This window comes from Carassius carassius, chromosome 16, assembly GCF_963082965.1.
Source record: "Carassius carassius chromosome 16, fCarCar2.1, whole genome shotgun sequence".
Lineage (NCBI taxonomy): Eukaryota > Metazoa > Chordata > Actinopteri > Cypriniformes > Cyprinidae > Carassius > Carassius carassius.
Genome location: NC_081770.1, coordinates 314,204 through 331,184, shown reverse-complemented (window position 1 = coordinate 331,184; position 16,981 = coordinate 314,204). Strand labels below are relative to the sequence as shown.

General features: G+C 35.6%; 2 protein-coding genes across 2 annotated transcripts in view; both read left to right on the top strand.

Moving 5' to 3' along the window:
* The window catches only part of LOC132159382 (NLR family CARD domain-containing protein 3-like), a gene marked incomplete at its 3' end in the record, with an annotated part of 187,679 nt that overhangs the window by 98,298 nt on the left and 72,400 nt on the right, over positions 1-16,981 (top strand). The gene's annotated exons all lie outside the window — the stretch shown is intronic.
* Positions 945-5,511, top strand: LOC132159030 (protein NLRC3-like). The gene is made up of 5 exons (XM_059568653.1): positions 945-988; positions 2,721-2,825; positions 3,035-3,119; positions 3,389-3,584; positions 3,677-5,511. The coding sequence occupies exons 1-5, from the start codon at positions 945-947 to the stop codon at positions 5,509-5,511; spliced, it is 2,265 nt and encodes a 754-aa protein (XP_059424636.1).

The following is a 16,981-nucleotide window of genomic DNA, read 5'->3' as shown; positions in this document are numbered from 1 at the left end:
ATTATTCATTAACCCTTCAGAGTAGTCAAATGTATCAGAAGGAGGTGAATGGAGCAGATTGAGAGGGAGAATGTGAAGAAACAGCAGGTGGCGCTAGTGCACTGTTTTAGTTTGGGATCTGCTGTTAGAAGGAAGAAGAAGGAGAAAGCAGGTGTGTTTGTGCTTCACATTCCTGTCCAGTTGGTGGCGCTGATGCACGAGATCTGTTGTTAACTGGACTTTGATTTTCTCCAAGATGAAGTCGTGTCAGGTGACAAACATCAATCGTGAAGATCGCACAGGTGTTTAACAGCGATCACAAACCGGAAGTGTTTGAAAGACTTCTGGATTCTGTTCCTGCAGCACAAGATCGTCTGAACTACTGCAAGTAAGTCTGAATACTTTCACCATTACACTTATTTAGGAGAATGATGAACGCATTTCAGAGCTGGATGAAGCGGGATTTGTTCAGTTATAACTTATACCTGTCTGTCACCGAAGAAACAAACCACCGAGAAACAGAGAGATGTTAATAAAACAAACCGTTTAAAGATGATGAATGTTAAAACATTTTTGCAAGTCTGTAAAAATATCTGTAAAAATATAGGATAGCAGTCCGAAAATAATTCTAAAAGTGTTGTTTTATTTCCTCCTTTTTGTATTTTAAGCCGTATTTTAAGACCGAAAGTGTTTTGTGGTCAAATCAAACCTGTTCTTCTGGACAGACAGCTTGATAAACACGAGCAAAACAAATCTTCTTTTAAACTTTTTAATGATCCGAAGCTTAATATATAGTAACTTATTACTGATAGTAATGTGTAAGTAAATAAAGACGTGTGTTGTGAGTGATCTGAAGAGATTATTACATAATTTCTTGATCTCATTAACCTCATCATCTCCAGGTCACACTGAACAGCAGATTGTTGTCTCAAGCCAGTGCTGATCAATGACAGTTTAGCTGCAGTATGTCAGAGAAGAGAGGAAAGATGAGTCTCTCAGAGAAACAGAGGTAAGACTGAGTCTGCTTTCAGACAATCATTTTAAACACTGCTGCACTTTCAGAGGATTGATGGAAAAAAACAAAACCTTAACAAACTTTGTGTTATATTTACAAATGATTTGCAGAACTTCAGAGCTTCATAACTTCCTACTTAAAAATAACATTTGTATATATATATATATATCATAATCATCATTTCCAGTCCCTCAATCTCGCTCAAAAAAAAAAAAAAGTCAATAGATTTTAAATATCTCAGAATAGAAAATCCAAATCATCATTTGCAGTCAATTTACACTCTTCAGCACTGAGTCTGTACTTAAGTAAATTATTCCACATCAGTGATTTTGGTTTTTAGGTCATAAATTGATTGTCAGACATTAAAAAATGATTGCACACTTATTTAAAGGTTTATATGATACTTTTGATTGTTCTCATTTTCCTTTAGTGTGTCTGCTTGTGTAAGATCTTCAAAGTTGTTCAAAGGTTTACACAAAGAGAAGACGAGTCTTCAGTGAGTTGTAGTGTTGTCGTCATGTTGTGGAGACGCTGTGTGTTTGGATGAGAAAGCAAACCCTCTTTGTTTGGATTCAGTGTTTAAGATTTATTAATAACTCTGTTCCTGAGCCGTACGACCCAAAGGTTAGCTTGTGTACAGCACGCTTTATGAAGCTGCAGTGCATTTTCTCCCAGCTTCCTGTGTACAACATCAGATATACACAGCTAAGTACACTGTACATAAAATACAATAAACCACACCTAAATACACTGTACATAAAATACAATAAACCACACCTAAATAACTGTATTTTATGTTGACACTTCCGAACATAGTTGTTACAGTGAAGAAGAAAACTTATAACTTTATGAGTATGTATCTGAAATGTAAGAGAATTGCAAAATAAAAGCTTATCTCTGTTAAACGTTCAGCTCAGACTTGGAATCTGGGTCAAAAGGATGCAGTACATTTTACAACAACATTGTTACTGTTATTACACCCAATAAACTAAGTGTGATTAACTTTTAAAATAGTGTCAGAACTGTGTAGCAATGACATTTCTACTTTCTATTTTAGTCAAAAAACAAAAATCTCAAAAAGATCAGTCAAATATTTGTAAAAATATATTTAGTCTCACATTTGAAGTACTTTACAGAAATTAAACAAATGTGAGTCTGTAAACAAGAATGACTATCTTTAAAACTCTGCAGATGTTTCTGTGAAGGACTAGAGAGAATGTGTGTCAATATAAAACACAGATGAAGCTCCTGTAGAAAAGTTTCTCTTCTCTCTTTGTGTCATTAGTGTAAGATCAGACTCACATGTGTCTGTGAAGAGTGACTGGTCAAAGGGTGACGGACCAGACTTCAGTGAGGAAAAAACATCTATCAAAAGGTATTTATTATCTTTGACATTATAATGTTGTGTTGGCTTATTTCTCCACTAAGATGCTTGTGATAGAAATTAATGAAATAAAACAATAATTCACTGATTTCCTCTTTATTGAACTCAGTCTGGAGCTTCTTTCCAGTAACACAATCACACAAGCAGACACAAGGAGGTATAAATTAACCATGGAAAATAGATCATGCAGCCAAACATGAATATGTCTTTCCATCTCTCCATAGTCATAGATGGACAAATGCATGTCTATAGTGTGCTTCATTACCATCCTCAACAGTGAAGCTCTTTAAATGAGACTGAAGGAGCTCCTGTAGTAAAGTGTTTTGTTCTTTGTGTCATTAGTGTAAGATCAGACTCACATGTGTCCAGCTCTGTGTCTTTGAAGAGTGACGAGTCAAAGGGTTTAGTACCAAACTTCAGTGAAGAAACAACATCACGAACCAAACGGTATTTGATCTGTTTCTTATTTTTCTTTAAACATAGACTGAGTCAGAAAGTGTATCAGAGAATAATTATCATAAAACTACTTGTAGTCCATAAATTTATCACTTATTTATTGTTTTTCTCTTTGCTAAAATGTTTAAAATATACTTTGGTCATATATATATTTTTTCCCCTAAAAATGCAGTATTTAGATTTATTTTATTTACGATCAGGCTTCAGTATGAAACATTAGATCCAGATTTACAGTCTCACAGGAAACACAAGAATTATACAGACAGTCTCCTGCAGATCTTCCAGGTAATAAAACACATTTTCAGGAATATTTAATAATTATAATAAACAAATATGCAATGAATATTTGTTATGCTGTGTTATGCTATAACTTTTATTTCTATTTTTTTCTTCTTAAGAACCCATAAAATAAGAACAAAAACCTATTTTTATTAATAGTTACAGCTATTTAAAGTTTGTCTCAACTTTATTTTTTATGAATATTTTTCATTAATGAATAAATAATTTTGACCAAATGAGATTTTTCTCTCATTCATTTTTGTCTTTCTTTGTAGGATCTTGAGAGCAAAATAATGACATTTCTAAAGAAAGAACTGGAAAAGTTTAAGAAAATATTACAAAAAGAGGACATGCAGTACTTTGTGAAGGACTTTAATGAGAACAGATGCAGTATGAAAGAAGCAGCTCTTGATCTCACGCTCTACTTCCTGAGAGAGATGAAGCAAGATGAAGCTGCTGATACTCTAGAAGGTAAGAGACTCATAATCATCTGTCAGACTGTCACTTATAAATGTAGAGAGAAAATAAGATTAAACAATATCTGTATTTTTGTTTCTGTTTAGATGAGCTGGTCTTCATTCATCAGCTAAAGTGTAGCCTAAAGAAGAAGTATCAATGTGTGTCTGAAGGAATTGCAAAGCAAGGAGACTCTACACTTCTGAAGAACATCTACACAGATCTCTATATCACTCAGGGTTGTAGTGAACAGGTCAATACTGAACATGAGGTGAGACAGATTGAAGTTGCTTCCAGACGTCATGAATCACAGGAGATACAGGTTGAGTGCAAACATTTGTTTGAAGCACCTGAACAAGACAAGCAGATCAGAACTGTACTGACAAAAGGAGTTGCTGGCATCGGAAAATCAGTCTCTGTGCAGAAGTTTGTTCTGGATTGGGCCGAAGGAAAAGAAAATCAAGATATCAGCTTCATATTTCCTCTTCCATTCAGAGAGATGAACTTAAAGGAGCAAGAAAAACTTAGTTTGATGGACCTTATAACTCAGTTTTTCCCAGAGACAAAAGGACTGAAGCTTACGAGAAGAAATCAGTTCAAAGTCTTGTTCATTCTTGATGGATTGGATGAATGTCGACTTCCTGTAAACTTTAAGGACAATGAGACGTGGTCTGATGTTTCATCACCAGTCTCTCTGGATGTTCTCCTGACGAACCTCATCAAGGGAAATCTGCTTCCTTCTGCTCTCATCTGGATCACCAGCAGACCAGCAGCTGCCAGTAAGATTCCTCCTGACTGTATCGACCGGCTGACAGAGATACGAGGATTCAATGATGCACAAAAGGAGGAGTACTTCAGAAAAAGATTCACGGATGAGAATCAGGCCAAAGAAATCATTGATCATGTTAAACAATCAAAGAGTCTCTTTATCATGTGCCACATCCCAGTCTTCTGCTGGATTTCAGCCACTGTTCTCCAGAACATTTTAGAGGAGAAAAGAAATAATGTTGTGAAAAACAATCAGGCTGATGATGTCTCCAAAACACTGCAGGAGTCAAATACTGAAGACACTCCTAAGACTCTGACACAAATGTACACACACTTCCTCAGATTTCAGATCCAGCAGAGCAGACGAAAGTATGATGGAGAACATACACCAGATGTTTCCTGGGATAAAGATGCCATCTTTTCACTGGGGAAACTAGCATTTGATCAGCTGGAAAGAAACAATGTGATCTTCTATGACACAGATCTGGAAGCCTGTGGTATTGACGTCTATAAGGCATCAGTGTACTCAGGCATGTGTACCCAGATCTTTAAGGAGGAAACAGGGATCACTCTTGGTACCATGTACTGCTTCGTTCACTTGAGCATTCAAGAGTTTATTGCAGCCCTTTATGCACATCTGTTTCTAGACATGAACAAGAAATATGTGTTTGATCAAGACTCTACAGGACAGGAAAATAAAAGTGAAAACATGATTGATTTGCTCAAGACTGCAGTGGACAAGGCACTAGAGAGGGATAATGGACACCTGGATCTTTTTCTTCGCTTCCTACTTGGTTTGTCACTCCAGTCCAATCAGAGACTCTTACAGGGTCTGTTGACACAGAAAAATAGAAATGAGCAGAGCAAAGAGGAAATAGTTCAGTACATCAAGCAGAAATTAGAGTCTAATCTGTCTCCAGAGAGATCCATCAATCTGTTCTACTGTCTGAATGAACTGAACGACCAAACTCTGGTGAAAGACATTCAGACCCACCTTAGCAAAGGAAGTCTCTCATCTGCTGATCTTTCTCCTGCCCAGTGGTCTGCTTTGGTCTTTGTGTTGTTGACATCAGAGGAGGAGCTGGAGGAGTTTGAGCTTCAGAAATTCAAGAAATCAGACGAGTGTCTCATTAGATTATCAGCGGTCATCAAAACCTGCAAAAGAGCTCTGTAAGTTAATATATTTTGTCATGTTTTGTTCTCATCTTAAAATTACATTAATCTACACTGATACATAGCAGGCTTGGACACTGCTGATTTAGTGAGTGAGTGACATGACATACAGCCAATTATGGTGACCCATACTCAGAGTTTGTGATTTGCATTTAACCCATCCAAAGTGCACACACACAGCAGTGAACACACACACACACACTTTTATTATTTAATAATATTACTATTATTATATGTAGCTCTTTTGCTCACATTTTTGGTCAGTTTTCTCTTTGATAATTTGCGGATGCCGAAAATTCAGTGCATACCTACCTACATCCCCTCCTTGTTTACAAATCCAAAGCAAGTCCATACATCCGCATTTAAATGCAGAAGGGGCTTTCCTGATAACTTTCTGCGATGGCGTCATCTTTATTTTACTAACTTGCTGCATGCTGAAGGCGACCCAGCTGAGCTCACCAGAAAACTCAACACAACCGTCTAGTGGATTGTCTAGAAATTGATTTTATTATTCTACCAAATAGTATACTAAAAGATTGATACTTGGCATCTGTGTATCAATACAGTATTGCCGTGGAAAATATTGCGATACTATACTTAATTGTAGTACACTATTGTTTATTGACGTTAACCTAATGCTGCATTCCAGACAGACAACTTGGATATACTAATTATAACACAATACAATAGTGTATTATATTATAGTCTTTAATAATATACTTTACATAATAATATATAACATACTTTATATATTTATATGTAATGTTAGGTAAAAAAAAAAAGTTAGCCTAAATACACTAAGTCGCTTTGAAAGCTGTAGTGTGGAGTCAGACACGCTAGGATCCAATTGCAGTAGAGCTGAAACAACTAATCGATTTAATCGATTAAAATCGATTATTAAAATAGTTGTCAACTAATTTAATCATCGATTAGTTGCTAAATAACTTTTATTTGCCATAAGTGGCTCATTTCGTGCATATTTTAAATCTGTGGTGACCTCAGTGCGGCAGTAATGAGCCACCGCAGGTTTTACTCAGCCAGTACAGCAGGAGAAGTAGCGAATAGCCAATAGCTGGCCTCGTTTTATGTCACGTGCTTCCCGAACAGTTCTCTGCAGCATTCAACGGGATGGTGGAGACAGACGGCAGTGGAGTAAGCTCGAGAAAGTAAAAGAAAAAAGCGGAAGATAAAACTAATCGAACGAAGTCATCCAAAGTGTGGGAGTACTTTACTTTGAGCCTTCAAAAAAAAAAAAAGAGTAACCTGTAAACTTTGCACTACTGAATTGACTTTTATATTTTCAGATTCTCCAGTACAATGTTGTTTGCAATGTTTAGTCGTAAAAGCTGATAACATTGCTTTTTAACAAGTTAATATTTAAAGCTTTACAAACATGTTCTGTGATCAGTTTGTCGTTTACCAGTTCATAATTCAGTCTTGCAGCCTAATTATGACTGAATGAGAGAGGTAAATGTTTAAATGTATTTGAAATGCACTGATCTTTTTCACACAGCAAGTTTTTTGTCTGTCCAATTTTTTTCATATTTTTTCAATACTTTTTTTTTCTGATGGATTTTACTTTAAAATGTGAGTTCCATTCAGGTTTCATGCCATTGGCACTTTATTCGAATGATTGTTTACAATTTCACAGCATAAGCTATGAAGCTGTTTCCCAGGTATAAAATGCAATGTACTACAATTTTATTCAGTTTTATTCTTATTCTTAGTGAAAATATGTTCTGAAAGATTCCTTAATAAGCTTTGTTTCGGGATGTTAAACTACTTTAGGAGCCCTAAGGACGGCCATGGTGAAAACTTTATTTGAAATCTCCTTGTGAAATTTGCTAGAGTACGTATGGGTCAGTGTTTTGATTGCAGAAGAGTTCGACAAAGGATTACTAGCACATAATAAAACACAACTCCAGGTATTTTTTGATGAGGATATGACAATGCAAAATTGTTAAAATCTCTGAAAAGTCTGTTGGATGATAAAGACCCTTTATTAATAAGTTACTTGGGGAAAAAATGGGCAAAACTAAAATAGAGGTACATAAACCGATTAATCGTAAAAAGAATCGACAGATTAATTATCAAAATAATCGTTAGTTGCAGCCCTAAATTGTAGTATTAATTTATAGAGTGGTCAGACAGGCAGAAATCAGAAACAGCATCAAGAGTGTCCAGGGATATCCAGAAATCAGTAACAATACCAGACAAAGGTCGGGGCAGGTGGCAGAGAATCAGTTGGTATACATAATCCGAAGTCAAACACGGAAGGAACAAAAACTAGGAAAACGCTCAGAAATGCCTGACAGAACTAAACAAGACTTCGCAATGTGAGTGATGTTTCACTGATAGGAAAAAAGGTGTGGTTCAATAATGAGTTCCTAGGCAGGGGTTTATGGGAAATGTAGTCCAGGGTGTACTGTGTCGTGTGAAAGTCTGTGGTGAATAAACAGATGACAGTGCAGTGACCGGATCATGACAAAAGCGTCTGCTAAATGCATACATTTATTTAAATGTATTTATTCATATACAGTAGAGAGAGAGAGAGAGAGAGAGAAAGTTATTTCCGGGTCCAATACACAGCTAGTTTTCGTGCACTTCAGCAAGTCATTGACATATTTTTCCCCAGTCTTTGAAGCATTTCCTACATCTTTTTATTTTTTTTCAGTCATTTACTTTAAATGTGTATTTCTATTTTTTCAGCCCTTTTTAATTATTTCATTTATTATAAATTTAATAAAAAAAATAAAGACGAGTCATAAGGTGTACAATAAAATCCTTATATTATAATCACATTGCACTTGAATCAAGTTAAAGGTGTAATCTGCCGATTGTCCTGCAGGTGACTGATTAAATCTGTCTTCTTACGATGCACTTAGGGCTTAACGATTACTCCAGAGCACTCGTAGATCTACGATTATTTTCAAGTGCTACTTAAGTTACGATGCTTTTGGGAAACAGACAGTGATATTAACATCAGTCGTACGATCATTTTTACAAACTTCTTAGGCTTACAAAGCTTTTGAGAACCCTGACCCTGTTTAGTTAGCTACAGAAGAAGCACATCATGTTATTATAAAACACATTGTTCCATAGTTATTTCTACTCCAATATGCAGTTCAACTTCTACAACTTCTGCTATAAAAAAGATGTACTCCTGCATATCCTCAATGCATAAATGATTAACCTCCAGATTCTACACCTCAAGACAGTCATCCAGAAAATAGAGCAGCACTTTGAAATGTATAACTCATTGCCATTAATGATATAATCCTGTTATTCATTTACATATTTTATTAAGTAGGAAATTTGAATCAATGCAATCTTAATATATATGCAGTGTATTTACTGTTCATCTAAAAATAATTGGTATATATATATATATATATATATATATATATATATATATATATATTTATTTACAATTGTATTACATGTATCTAACTGTGATTTGATTTATTTTTATTGTAGGCTAAATGAGTGTGGTTTAACAGACAAAAGCTGTCCAGCTCTGGCTTCAGTTCTTGGATCAGATACCAGTCTGAAAGAGCTGAACATGAACAATAATATTCTGCAGGATTATGGAGTTAAAATGCTCTGCACTGGATTGAAAAATATTAATTGCAAATTAGAGATACTCAGGTAAGTTTTGTGACAATCTGTAGTGTTTGGTTAGAAGATCCATCTGTTAACATCAACCTAGATCATTTGCCACATAATTGAGGACAGAACTGCTTCAACTCAGTGAAATTTGCAGCATGAACTCTACATTCCACATTCTCTACATTCTCTACAACTCTAAAATATCTCTCTCTACTATATATAAATAATTACATTTAAATAAATTCATGCATTTAGCAGATGCTTTTATCCAAAGCGACTTACAGTGCATTCAGGCTAACATTTTTTTTTACCTAACATTATATATAAATATATAAAGTATGTTATATATTATTATGTACAGTATAATATTAAAGACTGAAATATAATACAATATTGTATTGTGTTATAGTTATTATATACAAGCTGTCTTTCTGCAACACAGCATTAGGTTAACGTTAATAAACAATAGTTTACTCCAATTAAGAGCCATTCTATAAGATGACATTTCAGTACTTGAAAAACGGACAGCGACTCCTAAGTAGCACTTAAAGCACAGCTACATGCAACTGTGTTTATTGCATTGTTACGAAACGCACGTGAAACAATAACGAACGATTACAAAATTACTCGTAGAAAACGCTCTTAAGCTCTAAAGTCAGGAAACCCGGCCCAGGACTGTACAATTAATCAAAATAAACTATAAATTGTGATATGGGGTAATGCAGTTATCAAATCCCAAAAGGCTGCATTTTAAGTTAGAAGAGCAGAAGTTCTAATTGGCTGTTAAATAAAATAAAAAAAGGCAGTTGAACAAGTTATTTTGAGTTCATAACATAAATTTAAAAGGTTCACCTAGTTTTGTGTTCATGTAATTTCCAACATTGTTTGGCAGACAATGTTAACAGATTTCACCAGATGTATACAACAAAGTGTTTATAAACCTTTTATGAACTAAACACAGAAATTTAGAGGTCACTGTTCAGTTTTCCACCAAAATAAAAGCCTGATGGCCTAACATTTAAAAAGTAAATAAATTAAGAGATAATAATTACAATAATTAATCTATCATTCAATCCTTCAAAATTGAAATCCTTCTTCAAGCCGCTTGTTCAAATACATTTTATGACTCCTCCCTGAACCAAGCAGAAGTATATTTGGATGATGTACTTTGGGATGACTGTCCTGCAGGAAAGTCCATTGATCTGTGTCTCTAGGAAACTTTTAATGTCTTGGAAATCTTCTTATAGTCTTATACTTTCTAAAGTAATACAGTTATTTATTCTCTATAGCTTTTGCTAGATCTCTGTTGACTTTGCCATTTTTGCTACAATCTCTGAGGGGTTGAGTAATTTTGATTAACTGTAGGTTATAATTGTGGAAAATTAAAATTGCATTTGTTGTAGTTTCAGTTCACCAATATATAACTTTACCCAACTTTACTGTGAAAAGAGTCCATTCAGGCCAAAAATCCTGTAGTGCATCTTTTTTATTGTCTTCATTCTAGAACATGTACTTGTGTGACAATCTGTGTTATAATGAAGAATAACATATTTTCTAATAGACTTTCAGACTGCAGTATCAGTGAAGAAGGTTATAAAGCTCTGTCTTCAGCTCTGAGATCAAACCCTTCACACCTGATAGAGCTGGATCTCACAGGAAATGATCCTGGAGAATCAGGAGTGAAGCTGCTCAGTGATTTACTACAGGATCCAAACTGTCAACTCAACACACTGAGGTGAGACCTGATGAAATAATGTTATATAAGTTATACACGTGAATTATTTATATTATATATAAATATTAGTGTATTATTTCTCTAAATTATTAAGGTATACAATTTATTGCATCAAAAATGTTCAGAATGATCAAACATGAAAGATGAGATGCTGCAGCTTCTGTTGTTTTGATGATAAATGTCAGCACAGTTTAGTTGTGTTAAAAGTTATAGCTTAATCAGACATTTTGGGTCACTAGATGTGCTGGATGAGCTTCGATAGTTAACATTTATGATTGTGTTATTGTGGACATTTCTAATGAAAAACGTATTCAGTGTGAGGAGTTATCCTGACTGTTTAAAAGTTACTGAATGCACTGTACATTAATGTCCATCAAGCTCAGATTCACAACAATGTCGATCACTGATCTAGAATAGAGAACTGGATTGCTCATGACGTCATGAAAGTGAAGCCACTGCGCTGCCATATTAGTTATCCCTAGTGTGTGTAAACATTCTATTGAATTAATAGGAAATTGTATGATTTTAACGAGAAAACATCAGATAAGTCAGCCTTTTTAAATTACATTAGCGAACATCATGAACATTTTTGGGTCAGTGGTTTGCATGTGACTCAATGGTGCTCTCTGCTGGTAGGGAATAGTAAGATGAGGATCGAACACTTCTGTTGACTTCACTGCCTTTTGGCAGTTTAGAATGTGATGAGTGATCCAGTCATATATAGATCAGTGCTGTAGATCTACTACAGCAGATCTATCACAGGCCACAAAGATATGATGTGTGTCAGGAGAGGATCGGTGATAATTGTACAAACGCACACATGCACAAATGTCTGAACCTGCAGTTCCTCTCATAATGAGCAGAATTACTGTTGCATCAACACAGACATCAGTTAACTAAAACTATCCAGAGATGGTCTGAACCCAGATCATGTTCCTGTTAGTGGATCAGCAATCCAGTTTTTGGTGAATTCTGCTCCATAATAATAGGAAAAGCCGGCATCAAAAGATCAATTAAAAATTTCTCTCTGAATGCTTAGCTCTCACAATCTAGTTATCTCTTTGCTAACTTTCCTCATCTCCTGCTTAAAAGCCAGAAAGATCTTCAGATGCTTGAGAATCATGATCTAGTGAGCTTTTGCCCCTGAGTTTATTTTAAATTTACTTTTATCTTGCACATTGAATTGAATCCAGCTTCATCTTCTCTTCTGCAGGTTTTTGGGTCCTGCTGCAGATGAAGGCTGTCAGTATGTGACTGGAATTGTGGGTAAAAACCCGTTACTCCTGAGAGAGCTGAATCTGAGTGAACGTAAACTAGGAGACACAGGAGTGAATCAGATCTCTGCTCTACTGCAGGATAAACACTGTACACTCAACACACTGAAGTGAGTATCTTACATCATTTCACATGTTACATGACTAGTAATGTTATAGTCGTCTGTTTTAATTCTCATTCGAGTCCGACTCCACGTTATAAAGCTTGGAAGAGCCAGGACATTTTTAATATAACTCTGATTATATTTGTCTGAAAGAAGAAATTCATATACATCTAGGATGTCTTGAGGGTGAGTAAATCATGGGGTAATTTTCATTTTTGTGTGAACTATCCCTTTAAGTGCACAGGGGTTGGAGAAAATAATGTGAACACATTAGAAATATCCAGTATTTTATTAATGTGTTTACCATCGTTTGCCTTTAATACAGCTTAGAATAGATTCATACAACTTTTGAATAGACTTCAGTTAAATTCTGTCTCTAACTTCTGCTGTGACTGCTGAATGTGTTTGTTTACTGACTACAAACTGAGGATTGAAGACATATAATTTTTTTTTAATTAGTGTGTATGTGTATGCATGTTTCTATATTTAAATGTAATTTCATAAAGGCAGTCTGGTTTCCACTGTCACTTCTGGGTCTTCCTCTGGGACAACGGCCAGGGTTTTTTGGCCGACTGGGTCTCTGAGTTTAGGTTAGAGGAGGTTATGAATGAAGCTGGAGTTTCTCTGCGTCTGGAGAGCATCAGTGCCGTGGATCATTTCATAAAGTTAAAGACATTAATAATAACAGCTCAGAAGTCACTTTCAGACAGCAGCGAGTGTTTGAAATAACTTCTGTTTGAGATCTGATGTGGATTATGATCATCTTACAAGGCTGAAATATTTATAAGAGATAAAGACTATACACACTAGCCATTAACATTACCATAGTAAACATGGTAAGACCGCTTGAAGAAATCAGAGTCAGCTTCTCATTCAGATGATCACAATAGTGTATTATTTAGTGTAGTGTATAGTAACATGTTTTATCGGTCCTAACTCGTCTACGCTCCATGTAAATCTTTAACAAAGCATGCAAACAAACGTCTGCTTTTATCATGTTTGTTTTGTGATCGTGCTGGTTCCAGTGACTTATCTATTATTAGTTTTCTGATAACTTCTTTGTTGGTGAAATGATGGAGTTGTGTGCCGTTGTTCCAGAGAGGTGTGTAAAGGGTGTTTTAATGAAGCGCTGAGGAGTTTCTGACCCGACGGTGGGAACACAGAGTGATTCTGGGCTCGGTGCTACAGGTCTGAATTATTATGAGACACTGACACGTCATCAAAGTATTAGTCCTTTACCATGTCACAAACTCATCAACACTGATTTTAGTAGATTTTAAACCTGGAAGACAAAAATATTGCAAAAATCTCAAAATGAAAAAAAAAAAAAAAAAAAAAAAAAAAAAAATGTGACATTCAGCCAAGTATGGTGACCCATACTCAGAATTTGTGCTCTGCATTTAACCCATCCAAAGTGCACACACACAGAGCAGTGAACACACACACACACACTGTGAGCACACACCCGGAGCAGTGGGCAGCCATTTATGCTGCGGCGCCCGGGGAGCAGTTGGGGGTTCGGTGCCTTGCTCAAGGGCACCTAAGTCGTGGTATTGAAGGTGGAGCGAGAACTGTACATGCACTCCCCCCACCCACAATTCCTGCCGGCCCGGGACTCGAACCCACAACCCTTCGATTGGGAGTCCGACTCTCTAACCATTAGGCCACGACTTCCCCACGACTTTAATTGTTCAATTAAAATGAATGAATGCTAACATTGTCTTCTATGATTTGCAACACAAACACCTCTGATACAATCTCAGAAAAAGTAGTGTGGGGTTTCATGACCCTTTAAAAACTAACTTCTCATTACCATCACTGACTGTTACCTTGTTTATATATGTCAGAGGTCGCACGCCTCTGGAGCAACTAGGGGTTAAGTGTCTTGCTCAGGGACACATTGGTGTCTCACAGTGGATTCGAACCCGGGTCTCTCACACCAAAGGCATGTGTCTTATCCACTGCGCCTTCACCATATGTATTTGTAGATTTTTATATGTTCATATATTTTTGTATAGTTCATCTGTCTATATTCTTTACTAAACATGTTTGTGTAAGAGAGACTTGTAAAGTAAGTTGTTGTGTGATCGAACTTTTGAAAGTTCAGCTAATACAGCAGGTCAAATACACAACCCAATATCCAATCATTTCAATTAATAATAGCAAAAATACACAAACATTTCTCTTTTATCTAGTGGGACAGAACTGTTTTCATTGTGTTTATTAATGGGACACAACAGAATAGTTCTGTGCTGCTGTATCAGAACATATTCATAGTGTTTATTGATGCTTCATATCATCTCTCTGTCATCAAACACCAGATTAATGAATGTGTAACACAACTGAACAGAACCGGTCCAGACTGGGCTTTATTCTGTGCAGGCATTGCTTCTTCAGTCTGACCTGTTTCAGAGAAATATTACTGTACTTCACATCTACACACACAGACAAACCTACAGTTTTATTTAGATGTGCAAAGTTGAATCTGTGTAGCAAAGCTGATCAAGTCACTGGACAGAGCAGAGCGAATGCATTTACGTTGTAGTGATGTTCAGACCAGAATCAGTTTAAACACAAATACACAGCAGTCAGGACTTTTATTTTAGACAATATGATCAGTTTTAGACAAAAGATCAAATAAGAATTATATGACAGAAATAAAAAGATATGAAAGATTTTAACACCTTTCACACAAGGTTGTTAGGAATTAAAACTTCATTGTATTTCTATCAAGAATCAGCACAAATTGTACATAAATCACGAGAAGTGTCAATTATTTGATTAAATGAACAACTTATTTGTTTTTCTGTTTTGAAGACCAAATTGTGGAAAATTATCCAGAGATATTCAGACACCCTTCCTCTGTTTTTTCTTTAATCAAGACATTGTGACTTTATTAAATAGTTTTCTTCTATCTTCTCTCTTTCTCTCAATGTAGATTAAGATGGTGTGGTTTGACAGATGAAGGTTGTTCTGCTGTGACTTCATGAACATAACGTGTCTGATTCATTGTGTTTTCTCTTTCTGTCTTCAGTCTGTGGGGATGCAGTATTACAGAGAAACAGTGTCTCATCCTGACTTCAGCTCTGAAATCAAACCCATCACACCTGAGAGAACTGAACCTGAGCAGGAATGAACTACTAGGAGACTCTGGAGTGAAACACCTCAGTGATCTACTGATGAACACACAATTCAAGCTGGAGAGACTACAGTTAGTATCATTATACTCTACAGCAGTTACAGTCAGATTGATTTATCAGGATACATAATTATTTCCAAAAATGAATGTACCCTTGTGATCTTTAATGAAAATAACTATCACTTTCCCTCATAAACACATCTCTTCTCTCGTCTGATGATGTGAAGGTGGGAAAACCTGTCAGTCACGAGATCACAGCAATACATTTACATTTATTCATTAACAAATGTTCTCTTTATCTAAATGATATATATAAAATTATATTCTTTTTATATAAAAACCTATTTAAAAATATATTTTTAATTAATACATTTTATACATTTACAAAATATCATAAATCCTTCAGCATCCTTTAGCAGACGCTTTTATCCAAAGCGACTTACAGATGAAGACAGTGGAAGCAATCAAAAACAACAAAAAGAGCAATGATATACAAGTGCTATAACAAGTCTCAGTTAGGTTAAAACAGTACACCTAGCATGGGCTTTTAAATAATATAAAGAAAAAATATAGAATAAAAAAAGTAAAGAATAGAGCAAGCTAGTGTTAGAGGTCTTTACACACACACACACACACACACAATTGCATAATAAATGAAAAGAAAATAGAATATAAAAAGATTAGAAAGGTAGTTAGATTTTTTAAGAATAGAATTAAAATAGTGAGTGTTAAAGTTCGAGGGTCAAATAAAGATGGAAGAGATGTGTTTTAAGCCGATTCTTGAAGATGGTTAAGGACTCAGCTGCTCGGATTGAGTTGGGGAGGTCATTCCACCAGGAGGAACATTTAATTTAAAAGTCCGTAAAAGTGACTTTGTGCTTCTTTGGGATGAACAATCAAGCGACGTTCACTTACAGAACGCAAGCTTCCAGAGGCACATAAGTCTGAAGTAACAAATTTAGGTAAATGGGTGCAGAGCCAGTGGTAGTTTTGTAGGCAAACATCAATGCCTTGAATTTTATACGAGCAGCTATTGGAAGCCAGTGCAAACTAATAAACCGAGGTGTGACATGTGTTCTTTTTGGCTCATTAAAAATTAATCTTGCTGCCGCGTTCTGGATTAATTGTAAAGGTTTGATAGAATTGGCTGGAAGACCTGCCAAGAGAGCATTGCAATAGTCCAGCCTGGACAGAACAAGAGCTTGAACAAGGAGTTGTGCAGCATGTTCCCAAAGAAAGAGCTTGATCTTCTTGATGTTGAATAAAGCAAATCTGCAGGATCGGACAGTTTTAGCAATGTGGTCTGAGAAAGTCAGCTGATCATCAATCATAACTCCAAGACTTCTAGCTGTTTTTGAAGGAGTTATGGTCGATGTGCCTAACTTGATGGTGAAATTGTGATGAAACGATGGGATATTGTTTACAATAGCAAAAAATCAGCTTTTCATCAGAAACTCATGAATTCCTGACCGGCAGTTTTTTTTTTTTTTTTTGGTTGTGTAATTATTTATTTATTGTTTTCAGGTTTTAGCAACATTTATGTTTACTCATGATTAATTTAACTCGCACATGAACATAACGTGTCTGATTCATTGTGTTTTCTCTTTCTG